The sequence below is a fragment of the Peromyscus eremicus genome, chromosome 4, assembly GCF_949786415.1.
Source record: "Peromyscus eremicus chromosome 4, PerEre_H2_v1, whole genome shotgun sequence".
Taxonomy (NCBI): Eukaryota; Metazoa; Chordata; class Mammalia; order Rodentia; family Cricetidae; genus Peromyscus; species Peromyscus eremicus.
This window is the reverse complement of record NC_081419.1, coordinates 134,373,362-134,389,464: the sequence shown is the minus strand read 5'-3', so window position 1 is coordinate 134,389,464 and position 16,103 is coordinate 134,373,362. Positions and strand designations below refer to the sequence as shown.

The 16,103-nt window shown below is 42.6% G+C and overlaps 1 protein-coding gene across 2 annotated transcripts in view; it reads left to right on the top strand.

The window, feature by feature from the left end:
- Nucleotides 1–16,103, top strand: part of Chd6 (chromodomain helicase DNA binding protein 6) — a 193,917-nt gene that overhangs the window by 136,023 nt on the left and 41,791 nt on the right. For both annotated transcript variants that reach the window (XM_059261841.1, XM_059261842.1), the window contains exons 18-25: nucleotides 3,804–3,968; nucleotides 5,704–5,883; nucleotides 8,391–8,501; nucleotides 10,167–10,369; nucleotides 10,981–11,180; nucleotides 11,680–11,839; nucleotides 13,300–13,389; nucleotides 14,460–14,563. In XM_059261841.1, coding sequence (XP_059117824.1) covers nucleotides 3,804–3,968; nucleotides 5,704–5,883; nucleotides 8,391–8,501; nucleotides 10,167–10,369; nucleotides 10,981–11,180; nucleotides 11,680–11,839; nucleotides 13,300–13,389; nucleotides 14,460–14,563 — 1,213 coding nt within the window. The remainder of the gene's footprint in view (nucleotides 1–3,803; nucleotides 3,969–5,703; nucleotides 5,884–8,390; nucleotides 8,502–10,166; nucleotides 10,370–10,980; nucleotides 11,181–11,679; nucleotides 11,840–13,299; nucleotides 13,390–14,459; nucleotides 14,564–16,103) is intronic.

Below are 16,103 nucleotides of genomic sequence, written 5' to 3'. Positions count from 1 at the left end.
TCTATCCTTCCCATCAGATTGGTTAGTTGGTTGGACAAAGTCTCCTATACCACAGTCTGGCTTCAGATTCTCTGTGGAGCAAGGATTGTCTTTGAATTCATAATCCTCCAGTCTTTGCCTTTTAAGAGCTGGCTCACATATATGTGGTGCCACAGCCCCTGGAAAGTCAACTCTTAAAATTCAAAAACAAAGTGAGCAATTGGGTCTCTCTGTATTAGGTAAACAGCATAGCCCCCAATAAGAAATTCTCTGTATATATGTTTATTCATTTTTTATTTTATATACTTTTTATTTTCAATTCTGATAGACTTTTATTCAGATTTCACAACTAGGTTTGCATTTTGTCCCATTTACTTTATCATTTTTGCCTGTTTTTCAGTTTTCTCTGAGACACACATTTCAATTGATAGTAAGTTAGGGGCCGAGACTCTTTTACTTTCTTAACACTTTGAGTCTCTATTCCATATGTGCGAGGGCCTTCTGTTTTATAACCATAGTGTAATTCTCAGAATCAGAAAATAAGAGCTCTTTAATCATCTAGTCCATATTGAAATGATATTTCATTTCTTTCCTGCTCTTCTGTAACTATCAGTCTCCTAATCCAGGATCAACAATTACATTTACTCTTTAGCCTCCTTTAATCTGGGTTATCTCCTCAAGTTTCTCTTTTTCTTTGAAGTTTTTTCTGTGTGATAGCTGTCTGTAGACTGCTTCTAATTTGGATTGTCTGCCTGCCCAGGAATGAGTTCAGATTTGGTACCCCTACTGAATTGATGCATCCTTCTCAGATATCAGAAACACAAAAGCATGGTCTTCATTTGTCTGGTCATGTTCACTTTGATCACTTTGGTTTCCCTACTCAGAAGCAGCTATTTTTCTCTTTGAAATTTGTACATAATTTTAGAGAAATACCCTGGGACAGTGCCTGTTCCTGCCAAAGTTTGACTTGTGGTATTGGCTTCTGTTAGTTATCTTTACCTGAACCAGTGACTCTATGCATGTTTGTTAGTTGACTTACTGCTCTAGAGGCTTTTCCTTTTTTTCTTGATTTATTTATGTCAATATACACTTGTGGCCTCTTTAATTCAGTGGGTTGTAATTCATTAGTATCTTCATTTTGATGTTCAGATGATGTTATAATCGCAGTAGGAGTCTCTTACAAGGTGTATATGTGTATGTGTGTGTGCTATGATATTATCCTTATGCATGCTATGCATGCATTTTATGGCTGAATCCATCACTAGCTCTTTTTAATTCTTATTTCAAGTCAGGATCTTACTAAGTTGCCTATGTTGGCCTTGAACTTGCAGTAGCTGAAATTACAGCCATGTGTGACTACCCAGCTCAAGTGTTATTTTCCTTACATGGAGCACAGTGTGTTTTGGATTTATCACACACACACACACACACACACACACACACCCCACTGAAAAAAAAATTCTCATTAAAAACACACGCTTTTTCAATAGTTAGTGCTGTCTGTGTGTTGTAATAGTAGTATTTTTCTGGACTGTAATAGATAGACAGGCGTATTAGTCAGTGTTCTCTAAAGGAACTGAATTAATAAAGTCAGTATTAAGTAACATGGGAAGTTAACTTGCAGCAGGGGTGAGCAAAAGCTCTCTTCTTCCATGTCCTTTTATATAGGATACCCAGTTTTAGGGTGAATCTTTCACCTCAAATGGTCCAATTAAGAAAACATTTTATAAGCATGCCTAGCAGCTTGAGTTTTAGTTAATTCTAGATGTAATCAAATTGACAACCAGTATTAGCCATCACAGTGTGAAACTGGTCTTTGTGTTTGGTGGGCTTCTGCTGTCTTGCCACTTGAACACTGCTAAAGGATTCTAGTGTCGTTTTCAGCCATAGAATTAGGGGAAAGTTCTGATTCTAACCAGGGTGATTCCCTGATAGGCAGACTTAAGAATCTCTACTTAGCCAGATGGTTGTGTCACACACCTTTAATCCCAGCACTTGAGAGGCAGAGGCAGGCAGATCTCTGTGAGTTGGAGGCCAGCCTGGTCTACAGAGTGAGTTCCAGGACATCCAGGGCTATGGAGTGAGACCCTGTCTCAAAAAACAAAAACAAAACAACAAGAATCTCTACTTAGACTCGACCCTTTTTCCTCTCCCCCAGACAGCCTCCTTTAACAGCCTGGCATTTGAGCCATCGGTCCTCCTGCTTGCTATTCTGTTCCAGATGCTGGGGTCACAGTAAGACCATGAGACAGAAGCAGGACTCTGAGGCTGCTGTTTTCTTCTGCCACTGTCTTCACTCATTTGAGAGCCAGGGCACATCCTCACTGCTCGAGTTCACCTCTGTCAAAACAGAAAAAGCACTCGGGTCTGCAGGGGTGCCTGCTAGCTTCCTACACGTGGCATGACCATCCCTCCTGGTCACTGTCAGTGACACCCTTCTCTGCTTGATTGCAGGAGTGAGCAAACCTTGTTGAAGAAAAAACAACAGGATTCCTTTTTAAAGAATAGGTGAATCTAATTTTATACAGGAAATACTAAAAAGACTGGAACATGTTAAAAGCAAGGGGACTATTAAAGACACTGGTCTTTGGTACAATGTGTAGGCATAAATATGCAGCTATTTGTGTTCTTTTAACATAGGTGTACAAACATGCACCTCCATTCTAAGACCACAGAGTCAGTCTGTAGAGTCTTATCTCCATAGTCTACTGGACCCTGTTGAAAAAGCCCAGCCATCAGTCTGCAGAGGCTCCTGTGGGCCATATGACTACAGTGCAGTAAAGCCTAACAACTGTATTGAAGCATATGGCTTCATTGTGTTCCTTAAAGAGCTGATAATAAAAACCTTATTAGTCACTTTAGAGGATGTTGTTTTGGAAATTGATTAAATGAAGAGAAAAAATCAAATGATTAACTTTTCTTTAATAATAGTATATTAGGGTAACCAAAATATTAATGAAGGTGACTGTAACCCCAATAAAGAAATGGATGTACACAGCAGTCTTTAAGTCCATATGAGGCAGGCAGATAAACCTGTGCCTCTTGACGGAATTTGAAAGCCCATCTGTGAGATACCTGGCCAAAACTCAGATCTTAACCTAATCAGATCACAACCTAATCAGATCATAAGGTAGAACTCCAGTTTAGAGGAAATACAGGGGCAAAAACACCCACTGAGACACAGCACAAATAGAGTAAGCAAGATGGGAAAACAGAGGATTGACACATTGCATTAACAGCTGAGTGGGAAGGCCAGAAGGCTGGTTGATAGTGGGGATTATTTTGTTTTTGGAGACATATAGCTTAGAGATAGAACACTGCCTGCCATGTGTTGTTGGACCTTTGTTCAATCTCCAGTGCTGTGTGTGTGTGGGGGGGGGGGGGTTTAGTATAGCAGTGGTGAAGTGATATGTTTTACCTTTTGAATTCCATATTAAAATATGTAAAAATGAGGAGCACTCTGCTTAAGATTTGCTGCCCATTATGTAGAGTAGGTGTGTGATAGAAAAGAAGCAAGATTGTCCACAAAGGTCCGCTGTGGTTTTGTCTGTGTTTGAAATTTTTTGTAGTGAAATTTAAAATAGAGGAAGTGCCGCTGCCTCTGAAGCATTTCCCAGAGGTAGCATTTCCTGAGGGTGAGTTTCACCTGTATCCTGACTACAAGCCGGGGGGAGGACAGCTGTGTCCTTCCCATTGCTTTGGATCATCACATGGTAGTCAGCTGGTAAAGAAATGAGTAACTCCACACATGGGCTAATGTCATTGTGTTTGTGTGCGAATGTGAGTATACATGGTGACAAAATGTATATGACCCTTTTTCCCAGGCTCAAGCCCGGTGTCATCGAATAGGCCAGAGCAAAGCTGTGAAGGTATATCGCCTGATCACTCGAAACTCCTATGAGCGGGAAATGTTTGACAAGGCCAGCCTGAAACTAGGCCTGGACAAGGCTATTCTTCAGGACATCAACAGAAAGGGCAGCACCAATGGAGTGAGTACATTGTACCTGTCCTGGAGCATTGAGGAGCGTGTGCCTTTAGTCCCAGAACAGGCAGGTGGCTCTCTGAGTTCCAGACCAGTCAGGGCTGAACAATGAGACTGTCTCAAAAACAAACAAAAAAGGAGCACTTGTCAGGATTCATTTTTTCCTCTGAGAGCTGTTTCTGGGTCCTTTTCACCATTTTTAATTCAGTCCTCCACAGCATAGTTAGGTAACTCTTATAGCGGGAAATACAGGCAGTCCCTGTATTTTCTGAATGAATAAAGGCAATCTGGGAGCAGTTGTGTGGTAGGTAGGTCTGTCCAACATGCAATAACATTGCAATAAATTTTAACCACATCCATCAGAACTGGTAGGTTTAAGATTCTCACTGTATTTATATGAGCCAAAGACCCAACATTTTAATTACATATTTGTTATCCTACCTTATCTCACACTCCTAACTTTGCACTGCCCTTTTTTTTTTAATTTACTTATTTTTTATTTTCTGTGTATGAGTACTTGCCTGCATATATACCATGTGTGTACCTTGGTGGCTGCAGAGTCCAGGAAAGGGTGTCCCATCTCCTAAAACTGGAGTTACAAATAGTTATGAGCTGTCATGTGGGTGGAGGGAGCCAAGCCTCTGTAAGAGCAGCAAGTGCTTTTAACCACAGAGCCATCTCTCCAGACTGACTGAGCTTCTTGATGATGAAATGGAGTCAGTGTTATCTGTGTTCCCATGACCCCAAACAGTGCACAATATCTTTTTTAAAAGTGTTCAATGTGTGATACTCAGTAAATGATAAATGAACAAATTAGCTTGAAGTATGACAGTCTTTTTTTCTAGTTGGGCATAGTAGCACGTTCTTAAAATCTCAGCACTTGGGAAGTGGTGGCAAGAGGATTAGGAGATCAGGGCCAGCCTCTGCTATACATGGAATTTTCAAGGCCAGCCTGGGTACATTAAGACCCAGTCTCAAAAAAAACAGTGGCAACATGATTTTGAGTTCGGATTTGAGAAAGTTAAGAATTACTGCTAAGATTCTTAAATTTCATAAGTACAAAGCAGCATACCTCCTTCATCTCTGGCTTAGAGCATCAGAAATGGAGTGACAACCTTAGTCCAGATGTTCTATATCCTTAGCTATGCGTGTGTTGCTAACCATCGTACTCCAAATTGCCCTTCCTGAGAGCTGTGGAATTCCCTCTTGTGATTGAAATAAAGAGAACCAGATTGTTAATTAGAACCAGGAAAGGGTGTTTTGAACTCCATTTCCTGTTTTCAACAAGTGGTTGAAAGATCACACTTGGCACAGGATCCTTTTTTTTTTTTAGTTAAGGGATGACATCATTTCCAATACAAATGTATTTATTTAATAATGAATAAATCATTTTTTCTCAGCTTATGTGGTACATCTGGAGGCTTTAAAGATATAAGTTCAAACTAAAATATTAAAATAAGATGTCAAGAATATCCTCTTCAATGGTGCATAGCTTTAATGGCTTATGACATTTGATGATAACCAGTGTCCTGAAGAATGTTAGGATTTACTGCAGAGCTCCTTGTAGACAGTTGCCTGCCTGACTCCCCTGCAAAGTAGCCAGGGCACCTTCATCGGAGCTGTCATTTCTGGTTTGTCTTTTTGATGTGTGCAGTTAGTAGACGAGCTATATCCTGAATCATGAGAGCCACATTTGAGGCTGTTTTTCTCCTGTGCATTTTCCACTTTGGTGACCTGTTCAGGTACAGCAGCTCTCAAAAATGGAAGTGGAGGACTTGCTCCGGAAAGGTGCTTATGGGGCTTTAATGGATGAGGAAGATGAAGGCTCTAAGTTCTGTGAAGAAGACATAGACCAGATTCTGCAAAGAAGAACCCATACCATCACCATCCAGTCGGAAGGGAAAGGGTCCACTTTCGCCAAGGTACATGACCTCTTCCCCATAGTCATTTGGGTGGAAGGGAAGGGATCACTGTGTTTTCTTTTAGCTCATCAATGAGGCTGCTGTTCCTCCAAATGCAATCTCTTGACGATGTAGACAGTTAGAGAGAGTCACAGACTGTCAGAAAGAGGAGCAGGTGGTCACAGGCATGGAGACACTAGTCTGTACTTTGTTGTGTCTGCTCTTTACAAGATCTGCTCCAAAACCCAAAAACATCTTGAAGCTTTTGTAAAGTTTTCTTTAAGCATTTCCATTCCTCAAATTCAAGCAGGTATTTTCACTTCACAGGAATGGGTTTTTTTGTTTTTGTTTTTTGTTTTTGTTTTTAAGATTCCCAGCTTCTCACCTCAGGACCACCTTCCTCTGTTATTCAGGTCACTGGGTTTAGAACTCTGCAGATTACTCTTAGGTTGCTCTGGCTGCAGGTTCTGCTAATTCCTATGGGAACGTTATGGCCTATTATGATCAGTCTCCTATGTCACGTCAAGACTTGTTCAGGAGAACATTTTGTGCACAGTAGGGGAAGTATAGGTAATCTGCATTTCATTCAACACCTCATATCAATCCAGTACCATTCTTTAACATGTATGGTTCATGCATGTTCAAAGTGTGTGTGTGCAGCCAAACCAGGCTGAGCTCCAGGAGTCTTGCTGAAGAAAGGGAGGAGAGATTGTATGAGACAGGAGGGTCATGTCAGGGCGAACCCACAGAAACAGCTGACCTGAGCTCGTTGGAGCTCATGGACTCTGGACCAACAGTTAGGGAGCCTCCATGGGACCGACCTAGGCCCTCTGCATGTGTGTTACAGTTGTGTGCCTTGGTCTCTTTGTAAGGCTCCTAGCAGTGAGATCAGCACCTGTCCCTGGTACTTAGCTGACTTTGGGAACCTAGCCCCCATGCTGGATTACCTAGCCCAGCCTTGACACAAGGGGAGGAGCTTGGTCCTGCCTCAACGTGATATGCCATGCTTTGCTCAAGCCCATGGGAGGCCTGCCCTTTCTGAATGGAGATGGAGGAGGAATGGAAAGGGAGGGTTGTAGATGGGGCGGGGCATAAAGTGTGTGTGTGTGTGCGCGCGCAGGTCTCTGTACCAAAAATTGGTAATGGATGTCTACCTTGATCATTCTCTACTTTATTTATGTTGGGGTTGTATCTCTCCCTAAACTTGGAACTTGATGATTCCAGATAATTAATCCTGTTGTCTTGCCCTGTCTTTGCCTCCCAAGTGCTGGGATAATAGATGGCTGCCACACCTGCCCAGCTTTTACATGCAGGTGCAGATTCCAGTCTCCACACTTAGAGAGCAACCACTTTACCCACTGAGCCTCTACCCAGCCTCAGTGCCTCCTTTGGGTTTTTGTTGCTGTTTTGTGTTCAAGTTTTTGAGACATAGTCTCTATATAGCCCTTGCTGGTCTGGAACTTGCTATGTATACTAAGCTGACCTTGAACTCTGCCTCCCAAGTGCTGGGATTAAAGGTGTACACTACTACGCCTCATACCCCGCCCACCCCCCAAACCCTTATACCCCGCCCCCCCAACCCACACACACACCAGTGCCATTTTTAAAGTAGATGCTTACTATAAAACTGAAGGTTAAGAAAAAAAATCTGAAAATAAACCCTTTCAGACCTAGTGGATGGAAATGTAACTCAGTTGGTAGAGTACTTGCTTGGCATGGATGAAGCCCTGGGTTCAATTTCTGGCATCACATAAAACTGAGCATGGTAGATCTGCAGTCCAGCACTGGGGGTGGGGGAGATAGAAGCAGGAGGGTAAGAAGTTCAAGGTCATCCTTAGGTATATAATGAGTTCGAAGCCAGCCCAAGGTGCATGAGGTCCTGTCTCAAAGGGAGGGAGGGAGTCGGGGGAGAAAGAAAGAAGATAACCTGTTAGTCAAGCATTATGGTGCATGACTGTCATCCCAATACTTGGAAGGCTAAGGATCATAGGTTCTAGGCTAGCCTGGACTACATAGTAAGATCCTGTATTAAATATATTTTTACATATAATATATGTGTGTATATATATATAGTATATATATATATATTAGTGTGTGCATGTGTGTGTTTTAAGTACATACCTGTAATTCCAGCCTTCAATATGCTGATAAAGCAGGAGGATTGCAAGTTTGAGGCCAGTCTAGTACTTGGTTATACTTTGTATCAAAAAACTAAATGAGCAAATAAATACTGTTCCTGTAGACAACTAGACACCAGGTAATACATTGCTACATTGCTGTTGTCTAAAGGGGTTGTCTTCTTACTTTGAAGTTCTTAAGTTTCAGGAAAATGAGCCTGTAGATTGAAATTTTGATTTCCTTACTCAGTCTTTAAAAGGAGGGAAAAAATGAATTGTTTTGAGATTTTGGAAGTGCTGTTAGGGTTTTTAATTTTGATATGGATGGCTTTTGTGTTTCTGGTATATTTGAAATTAGTTTTGTTTGTACTCTATTCAAATCCAGTTTGTTAACTTTTGTCTCCTTCACAGGCTAGTTTTGTGGCTTCAGGAAACAGAACAGATATTTCCTTGGATGATCCTAATTTTTGGCAGAAATGGGCTAAAATAGCCGAATTAGACACTGAAGCAAATAATGAAAAGGTACTGCTTATTCTGTTCCACTGAACAGTTAACTGGGATTGCATGGGGCCATGCCTACATGGCTCAGGTCATTATTTACTCCTTAGTCTTGATTCTTAAAGGAAATGCTGTTGTAACACACTTAAAAAGTGGTGGCACATAGACAGCCCTTGATGAATGTTAACTGGTAGAACTTTACAGTGACTAATGGAATACAGTCTGCTGGGCACCCAAGAAGTTAGATAAATGCAATTAGAGATGCAACTTGTAAATAGGTCGATCCCAGGGTCAATACTCTCTAAAAGCAACCTTACCTCTTAGTGATCAAAAGGAAGAAGGAAAGGGAATACCTGCTGGCTTTACCTCCGTTTTTTTTTTTTGTTTGTTTGTTTTTTGTTTTTTGTTTTTTGTTTTTTGTTTTTTTTTTTTTTTCAGCGTCTCAGATTTTTCCATTTTGTACATGAGAGAGACCATGGGCACCAGAATAAAACTAGACTGTGCCTTTCTGCAACACATTTGACCTTCCCCAGACAAGTGGGAAAGGAAATGTTGATGCCCAGTGACAGAGTCCTAGTCATTTTGTGACTGGCTCTGGTGCCTGGCCAGCTGTGAGATACCCATAAAATGCTAGCTTCTCTTTCTCTGTCCCTGACCCCATTGGCTCACTTCACAATGAGTACATAGCCTTTCTTCCTGTCTTCTTCAAGTGTAGGTTGACCTCTGTGGCCCACAAATCTAAGACAGTTTCTTATAATTTAGCTAAGTCAATGAGAATCCGCATAACTATTCTTTTGTAGTTATTATAACTGTTGGTGATTGCTTATTCTGGCTTCTTTTCTTCAACTAGAAATGTTGTTTTTCCTCCTTTAAGAAGATGCTAAGTTCCTATAGTTACCTGACTGAAGTGCAATAAAGAGTGTCTTAATCAAGGAGCCGCTGTGTGGGCAGGACAGTGGTAGGGGAGGACAAACTCCTACCCTGTGGGCAGCAAAAGCAATGGGAGCATTCCGTAGTAGGAAGCAAAGTCACTGAGGCAGGGTGCTGCTAGAAATTCACTGTCTGGGCTGCGTGGAGAAATGTTGGGATTTCATCTGCCTTGGGAAGAAGTGTAGGAAGAAGGGATAAGAAACAGAAAATAGTGGGACTAGAGAAGAAGCAATTAGTATGGCCAGGGGAGCCACTGAAATGAGATTCCTGAATGAGGAATTTTGTCTTTTAGCAAAAGGTTAGTAGATACCACTAAAGGAGGTGGATAATGAAAACAGCAGGATGTGTTTTCTTCAGGAAGTTGCTGAGCAGATGGAATCCTCTCACCTCTCCTGTCTCCAGAGCTTAGACTGCTCTCTCCATGCCAGGCAGAACAGCTGGGGCTCCCCACTCCAGTCTTTCTTGGAAATAGCAGACTACTGCTTTGGGCACTTGGGGGCTTTGCTTGCTAGAATGTTGGCAGAAATGACAGATGGTGTTGGACAGCAACAGCTTGAAGTCCCTGAGAATCCCCTATGCGTGTCCTGTCTGTGGTCTTAGAGACAGCAGGTATGCTGCAAAGACCTTTCCCTGCCAGGGGCTGATAGGCTGGTTCTGCCTCAGATGTGCCCTGAGGAATGGCATCAGGGTGCCGCTGTGCACTATGGTAAGGAGTAAAGAGAAAAGGGACCTCCTCCCCACAGTCATCTCCATTTCCAGGAAAGCCTAGTGATTGACCGGCCACGTGTGAGGAAGCAGACCAAACACTATAATTCGTTTGAAGAGGACGAGCTTATGGAGTTCTCAGAGTTAGACAGTGACTCAGATGAAAGGCCCACGAGATCCAGGCGCCTCAATGACAAAGCCAGGCGCTACCTCCGTGCCGAGTGCTTCCGGGTAGAGAAGAACCTGCTCATCTTTGGGTAGGTACTGGCTCTACTTAGTGGGAAGGGGTTGCTGTTATTCCTCCACTTTCTTTTTTTTTAAAAAAGTCCCTAAGATTTGTTCAGTGAACTTCTAGCTCCCTCTAGGTACCAGCTAATAAGATCTGCAGGAGCGAAAGAAAGCTGTGCTTTGTACCAGAATTCCCCTCATCACTGTGCTGTGTTGCTATAGTGTAGACATACTGTGATGCTCTCAAATACATGTCACAGCAAATCTCTGATACCAGTAAGTACTGATTTCCTCTCCCGTCCAGGAATGTATTATAAGGAATCAGTACAACAAATGTTACAGTTAAGGCATGGTTATGCAATGGTTACTACAGCTGCACTTTTTCCGTTCCGAACTTATTCTCTGCCTCCAGTGATTTGGACCATCACAGCTTAACAATAGCAGCCATATGATCCATTGTGTAGGACACCTTAGAGACAAGTGGGGCATGCAGTCAAAGTCACAGGCCTTTCAGGACAAAGCTTTTGAAATAACTGATGACACCTGGTAGAGGATGAGGAGCATCTTGTCTCTTTAATTCATGCTGTGTGGAGGGTGTGTCTGGCTCTTCCTCCAACACCTTCTGTATTCTTACCATCAGCTGGGGCCGGTGGAAGGACATCCTGACTCATGGGCGATTCAAGTGGCACCTGAATGAGAAGGACATGGAAATGATTTGCCGGGCCCTGTTGGTATACTGTGTCAAGCATTACAAAGGAGATGAAAAGATCAAGAGTTTTATTTGGGAACTAATCACACCTTCCAAAGACGGACAAGCTCAGACCCTCCAGAACCACTCAGGTAAGAGGTGAAATAGCTCTGTTGTGAGTTCTCCTCTTGGGTTATTGTTGCCTGTGTTGTTCTGTTAGAAGGGCAATTGGGCTCTTGCCATTTCCTACATGTGGTCTTGCTCACCTACCTGAGTCCATCAGGTATCACCCCGAACTGGGAACTCCCATCTCACGTTCTGTGGCTCACCTTTTTCATTTCACCATTCTGTACTTGTCACGTCTGGCATGACTTGTCTTGTGTTGTATTTCTCTGTCCTTAACGAAAGCTTCCCTTCAAGTCTCCTCCTTCTTCCTACTAGACCACAAGAGCCCAAAAGGGACAGGCTGGGTTATTCCTCCCTGAGTCTCACAGGGCATTCATTAAATCTTCCTGACCACCTTACTTTCTGTGGCCTTGAGGAAGAGTTTGTCACCATGGGCCCATCATGCTTTTTCTGCTCCCAGCCCAGATTTAAGGCCCATGGTAAAGCCCTTTTGGCTCATCCTATGTCATTATCTCTCCATTTCAGGGTTGTCTGCCCCAGTCCCCAGAGGGAGGAAAGGAAAAAAGACAAAAAACCAGCTCTTGCTTCCAGAACTGAAGAATGCAGACTGGCTAGCCACCTGCAACCCTGAGGTGGTCTTACATGATGATGGATACAAGAAACACCTCAAACAGCATTGCAACAAGTGAGTTAGCCTCTCCTGTTTCCCAAAGTTAGCCCTGCTCAAAGAGCCCAGATTTCTGGGATACCCACGGAGAGATCCTTTCACACTCCATGCAAGGTCTGGAAAGAGGAGAGAGAATTTGGGATATAAACTGTGTCTGCATTCTCTTCATGCCCCTCCCCCACTTCCTTCAGCAGTCTTCACTCCTACAGTACATTCTGTACCCAGAGGTTTCTAACCCAACTTTCAAGAACCACTCAGGGCATCCTCTCTCTGCTTCTGAGCTGGGCCACAGTGCCATTTTCTACTCAGATCTAATAGGAATTATACTTCATTTTGAAGCCTCTAAGTTGCGTTCTTTTGAATAGTTCACACATACGCACATAAAAATTTTTTTGTCAAAAACCGTTTTTCCTCCCATCTCTAGCTCCCCCATTTCCTTTCCCAGAGACAGCCTGTTAACCTGCTTTTTCAGAGACACTCTGTAATACTAGCATATGTAAATATATAACCTGCTTTTTCTTCCTTAAAATGATGCACATTGTCCACAATATTTGTGATCCTTCTTGTCACACAAGTTGTCTGGAAGTCAGTTCCTCTCTAAGTACTGCCTCTGTGTATAGGCTTTTCCCTCAGTGGCTAACCTTCACTCTTGACTGGTATTACGAGTGAAGTGCAAGTGTTCCCTGCAGTCCTCTTTGCTGCTTAGCTTGAATCTGAAGCATTTCTTTAGCAGTGGTGTTCTCCATTGCAACTCCCCATACTTCCATCCTGTGTTTGTGCATATTAGCCGGGCCTCAGCCCTCAGTTTCTCTTTCTGGCTCTTTGTGATTGTTCTCATTTCACAGTGGACTTTTAGGTGCCTGTAGAGCATGATTGACTTGTTTACCTTGCTATATACCTTACAACATATAGCATGATACAGGGTAGTGGTAGTTGACTAACATGTACTTAATTGCTTTGTCTGAAACACAACTGGTACATTGCCATGGAGCCTGAGTGCAGCCTCTGCAGAGTCAAAGTGAATGAAGACCTCAGGAAAAGACTTAACTGCCATGAAAAATAAACACTTGCCCTTTAAGTATTTATCTCTCTGTGTATGTGTAAAATTGCCTGAAATTACCACCATTCAAACAGATTTCACTCTTTTGTAACTAGTAAACTTGGTAAATCAGCTCTACCTCTGTGGTCCTTGTGGCCAAAAGATTGGAGATAAGGAAGGTGTCGTTGACTGTCTCTGCCTTGACTTATGGCTCATAGGATGGTCTAGCAAGAAATTGGGAAAGTGGTTGTCTTCTTGGATGGCAAAGGGGTAATCCTAGTAACGTCTGGCATTGATAGCCTGGTGTCTTGTTCTTCTGTGTATTCTGGTGTACCCCTTCATACTACTCAGAAATGCTTATTAATTTTTCTATCTTAGTTTGGTAATGTGTTCTCAGTCTTAGGTTTCAGAATTGTATTCATGTGTTTATCTTTCATAGGGTGCTTCTGAGAGTGCGGATGCTGTACTACCTAAAAGCTGAAATACTGGGAGAAGCAGCTGATAAAGCATTTGAGGGAACTCCTGCCAGGTAATATATTATCCATAGTTCTCAGAGTTAAATAATATATGTAAATTGCCTGCTTATAGACTGGCCAGATCTAGCCGGTTGTTTCAGGAGACCCATGTTTCCACCCTACCCAAGATGGCTACCCGGATAGTAAACAGGTAGATAGAGAAGAAAGGGCTCCACTTTCTTTTCAATCAGTCATTGGTCCTGTTTAGGCTTAATGTGTAAACAACACCCATCCTAGAATGGTCGTTCCTCCTTTGGCACTGTGTAGGTAGACCTATGGGCTTCTGGGAAGCTGAGGCCAGAGAACACTAGCCTCATAGAGGGAGTTGGGCCTGTCAAGGCATAGTCAGGCTTATATGTCAGTCACAATAAAAATCCTAATGGACTGTTGTCAAATTCTACAGAGAAATCATCCCAGGCAGTGGGAAGAGGAGGGAGGAGCTATCCAGGTAGATAGATGTTCCTCCATCCAAGCCCTGGAAACTTTTCAGATGAATGAAGGCAGTGAACTCAGGGTTCATGTGTTCCTCAGAACATAGACCGAAACCCAGAGGAGCTGATGGTAACAGGCTTGCCAGTCCTGGCATGTGCACCTGAACATTATGCTCATCCTTTTGGCTAGAACAGTGCAATACATGATCAGTTTTGACCTAACAGACCGCTTATTTTCTGAAAGGCCCTATTTATACTTTAGACTGTACCAAGGTCAACTCTGAGGCAAGATGGTTTAGATAATATTAAGGATTCAATTATTTGGGGGAAATGTTGCCTTTCCATGACCACAATATCCAAGACTTTTTGCTCTGGTTCCTAACTAAAGATACATTATCAGAACTGCTTTACACACACAGTCCAGAGTCAGCTGATGGTAGATTCTCCTGAGTCTCAAGTGGAGTCTGGGACCAAGAACCTCTGCCTAAATAGCTTTGTGAGCAATAAGAGATACTGAGCTGCAGCCTTCTGGATTGTCTTTATTGTTACTTAAGCATTCAGTCAGGAATGTGGCTTCATACCAGGGTTGGTTCAGTAGCTTTGTGTTGTGTCTAGGTGGAAAGAACACTGACACCACACTTTTCTTTCCACAGGGAGCTGGATGTGCCTCTGCCCGACATTGACTATGTGGAGATCCCAGTGGATTGGTGGGATGCTGAAGCTGATAAGTCCCTTCTCATTGGCGTGTTCAAGCATGGTATGTTTTAGAAAATTGACCCCTTCCAGATCAGTTACCCAGAAAGCTGATTCAAGCAATCTTGACTAGGCTATACGTATTCCTACAAACTCGTAACAATTCTGTCCTATAATTCTTAGAAAGCTGAACCTCACAGCTGCCCACCAATGAATGTGTGACTCATAACAGTATTGTGAATATATTACTGAGAAACTTCTAAAGGGTAGCTGTAGTCACGAAGAATATACTTAATTTTATCCTCTTCACTTGGCTGTTTGTACTTAAAGTGGGACTACATCCATCCCTTTCATTCGAGTGTGGAGGGTGCAGTTATGCACACTTGGGTACATGTCAAAGCCAGAGGAAGTTGTTGGGTGTCTTCTCTGTCACTCTATACGTATTCTCTTGAGACAGTTTCTCTCACTCAGCTTTTACATCTCATCTAGATGATAGCCAGCAAGCCCCGGGGAACCTTCCTTTCTCCCCACCACCCCAGCACTGAGGTTATAGTTGCATACATATATAGCCATGTTTGTTTTTTCACATGGATGTCAGAGATCCAAATGCATATCCTTGTGCTCTTACAACAATATCCTTGTGCTCTTACAACAAGCACTCTTTCCAACTGTATTAGTTACTTTTCTGTTGCTCTAATAGAATACCCTGACAAAAAGTAGCTTGGGAGAAAGGCTTACAGTTTTTTGGAGAATACAGTCCGTCATGGTAGGTAGGTCATGACAGCTGGAGTGTGAGGCTGGACTGGCAGTCAGGAAGCAGAACGATCACATTTCATCCATACATTGGAAGCAAAAACAGAGAGCAGGAAGTAGAGACCTAGGCTATAAAACGTCAAAGCCCACTCCTAATGACATACTTCCTTCAGCAAGGCTCTGCCTCCTAAAGGTTCTGTAACCTGGAACGGTACCACCAGCTAGAGACCCAAGTGTTCAAACAGGAGCCCATGGAGAGTGTTTCATATTCAAATCACAGCACCAGCTGAGTTTTCTTCCTAGACTCCTCTCGTTTATTCTTAATGATCCTGTGTCTGCCCTAGTGTGTAGCACATAGTAGGTGCCCCTGTTACATGAGTAGAGGAATTAAGGAATGAGAACAAGTGCTGTGTTTTAGATCATCATTGTGCAGAATGCTAAGGGGATTTGAAGAACTCTCTATTCATAGTGTGTAACTACCATCTTGGTGTAAAGATGTGCTCAGCAATCTTTAATTCTTTCCATTAACCAAGAAGTTAAAGAGAACTAACGTGTTTTTAATAGCTTGGAAAAATGGTAACAAGAACCCATCCTAACTTGTAAAACACCACCTAAGAGTCTGCTCTTACTTTCCATTGACTGGTAATTATTACAGATAGTTTGCTTTCCCCAAATCATGTACCTCAAAATGTGCACACCTTCCCTCCATGCCTTAGTTGAGTGTGCATTGTAGTGCTGTAATTTTTCATCTGCTAAGGTTTTGTGGGTATGTCTCCAGACAACCTGCTGTGTAGCCATAGTTAGGTGAGAAGATTCTGTCTTAGAGCGTCTCTAGTAGAATAGGCTGAGTC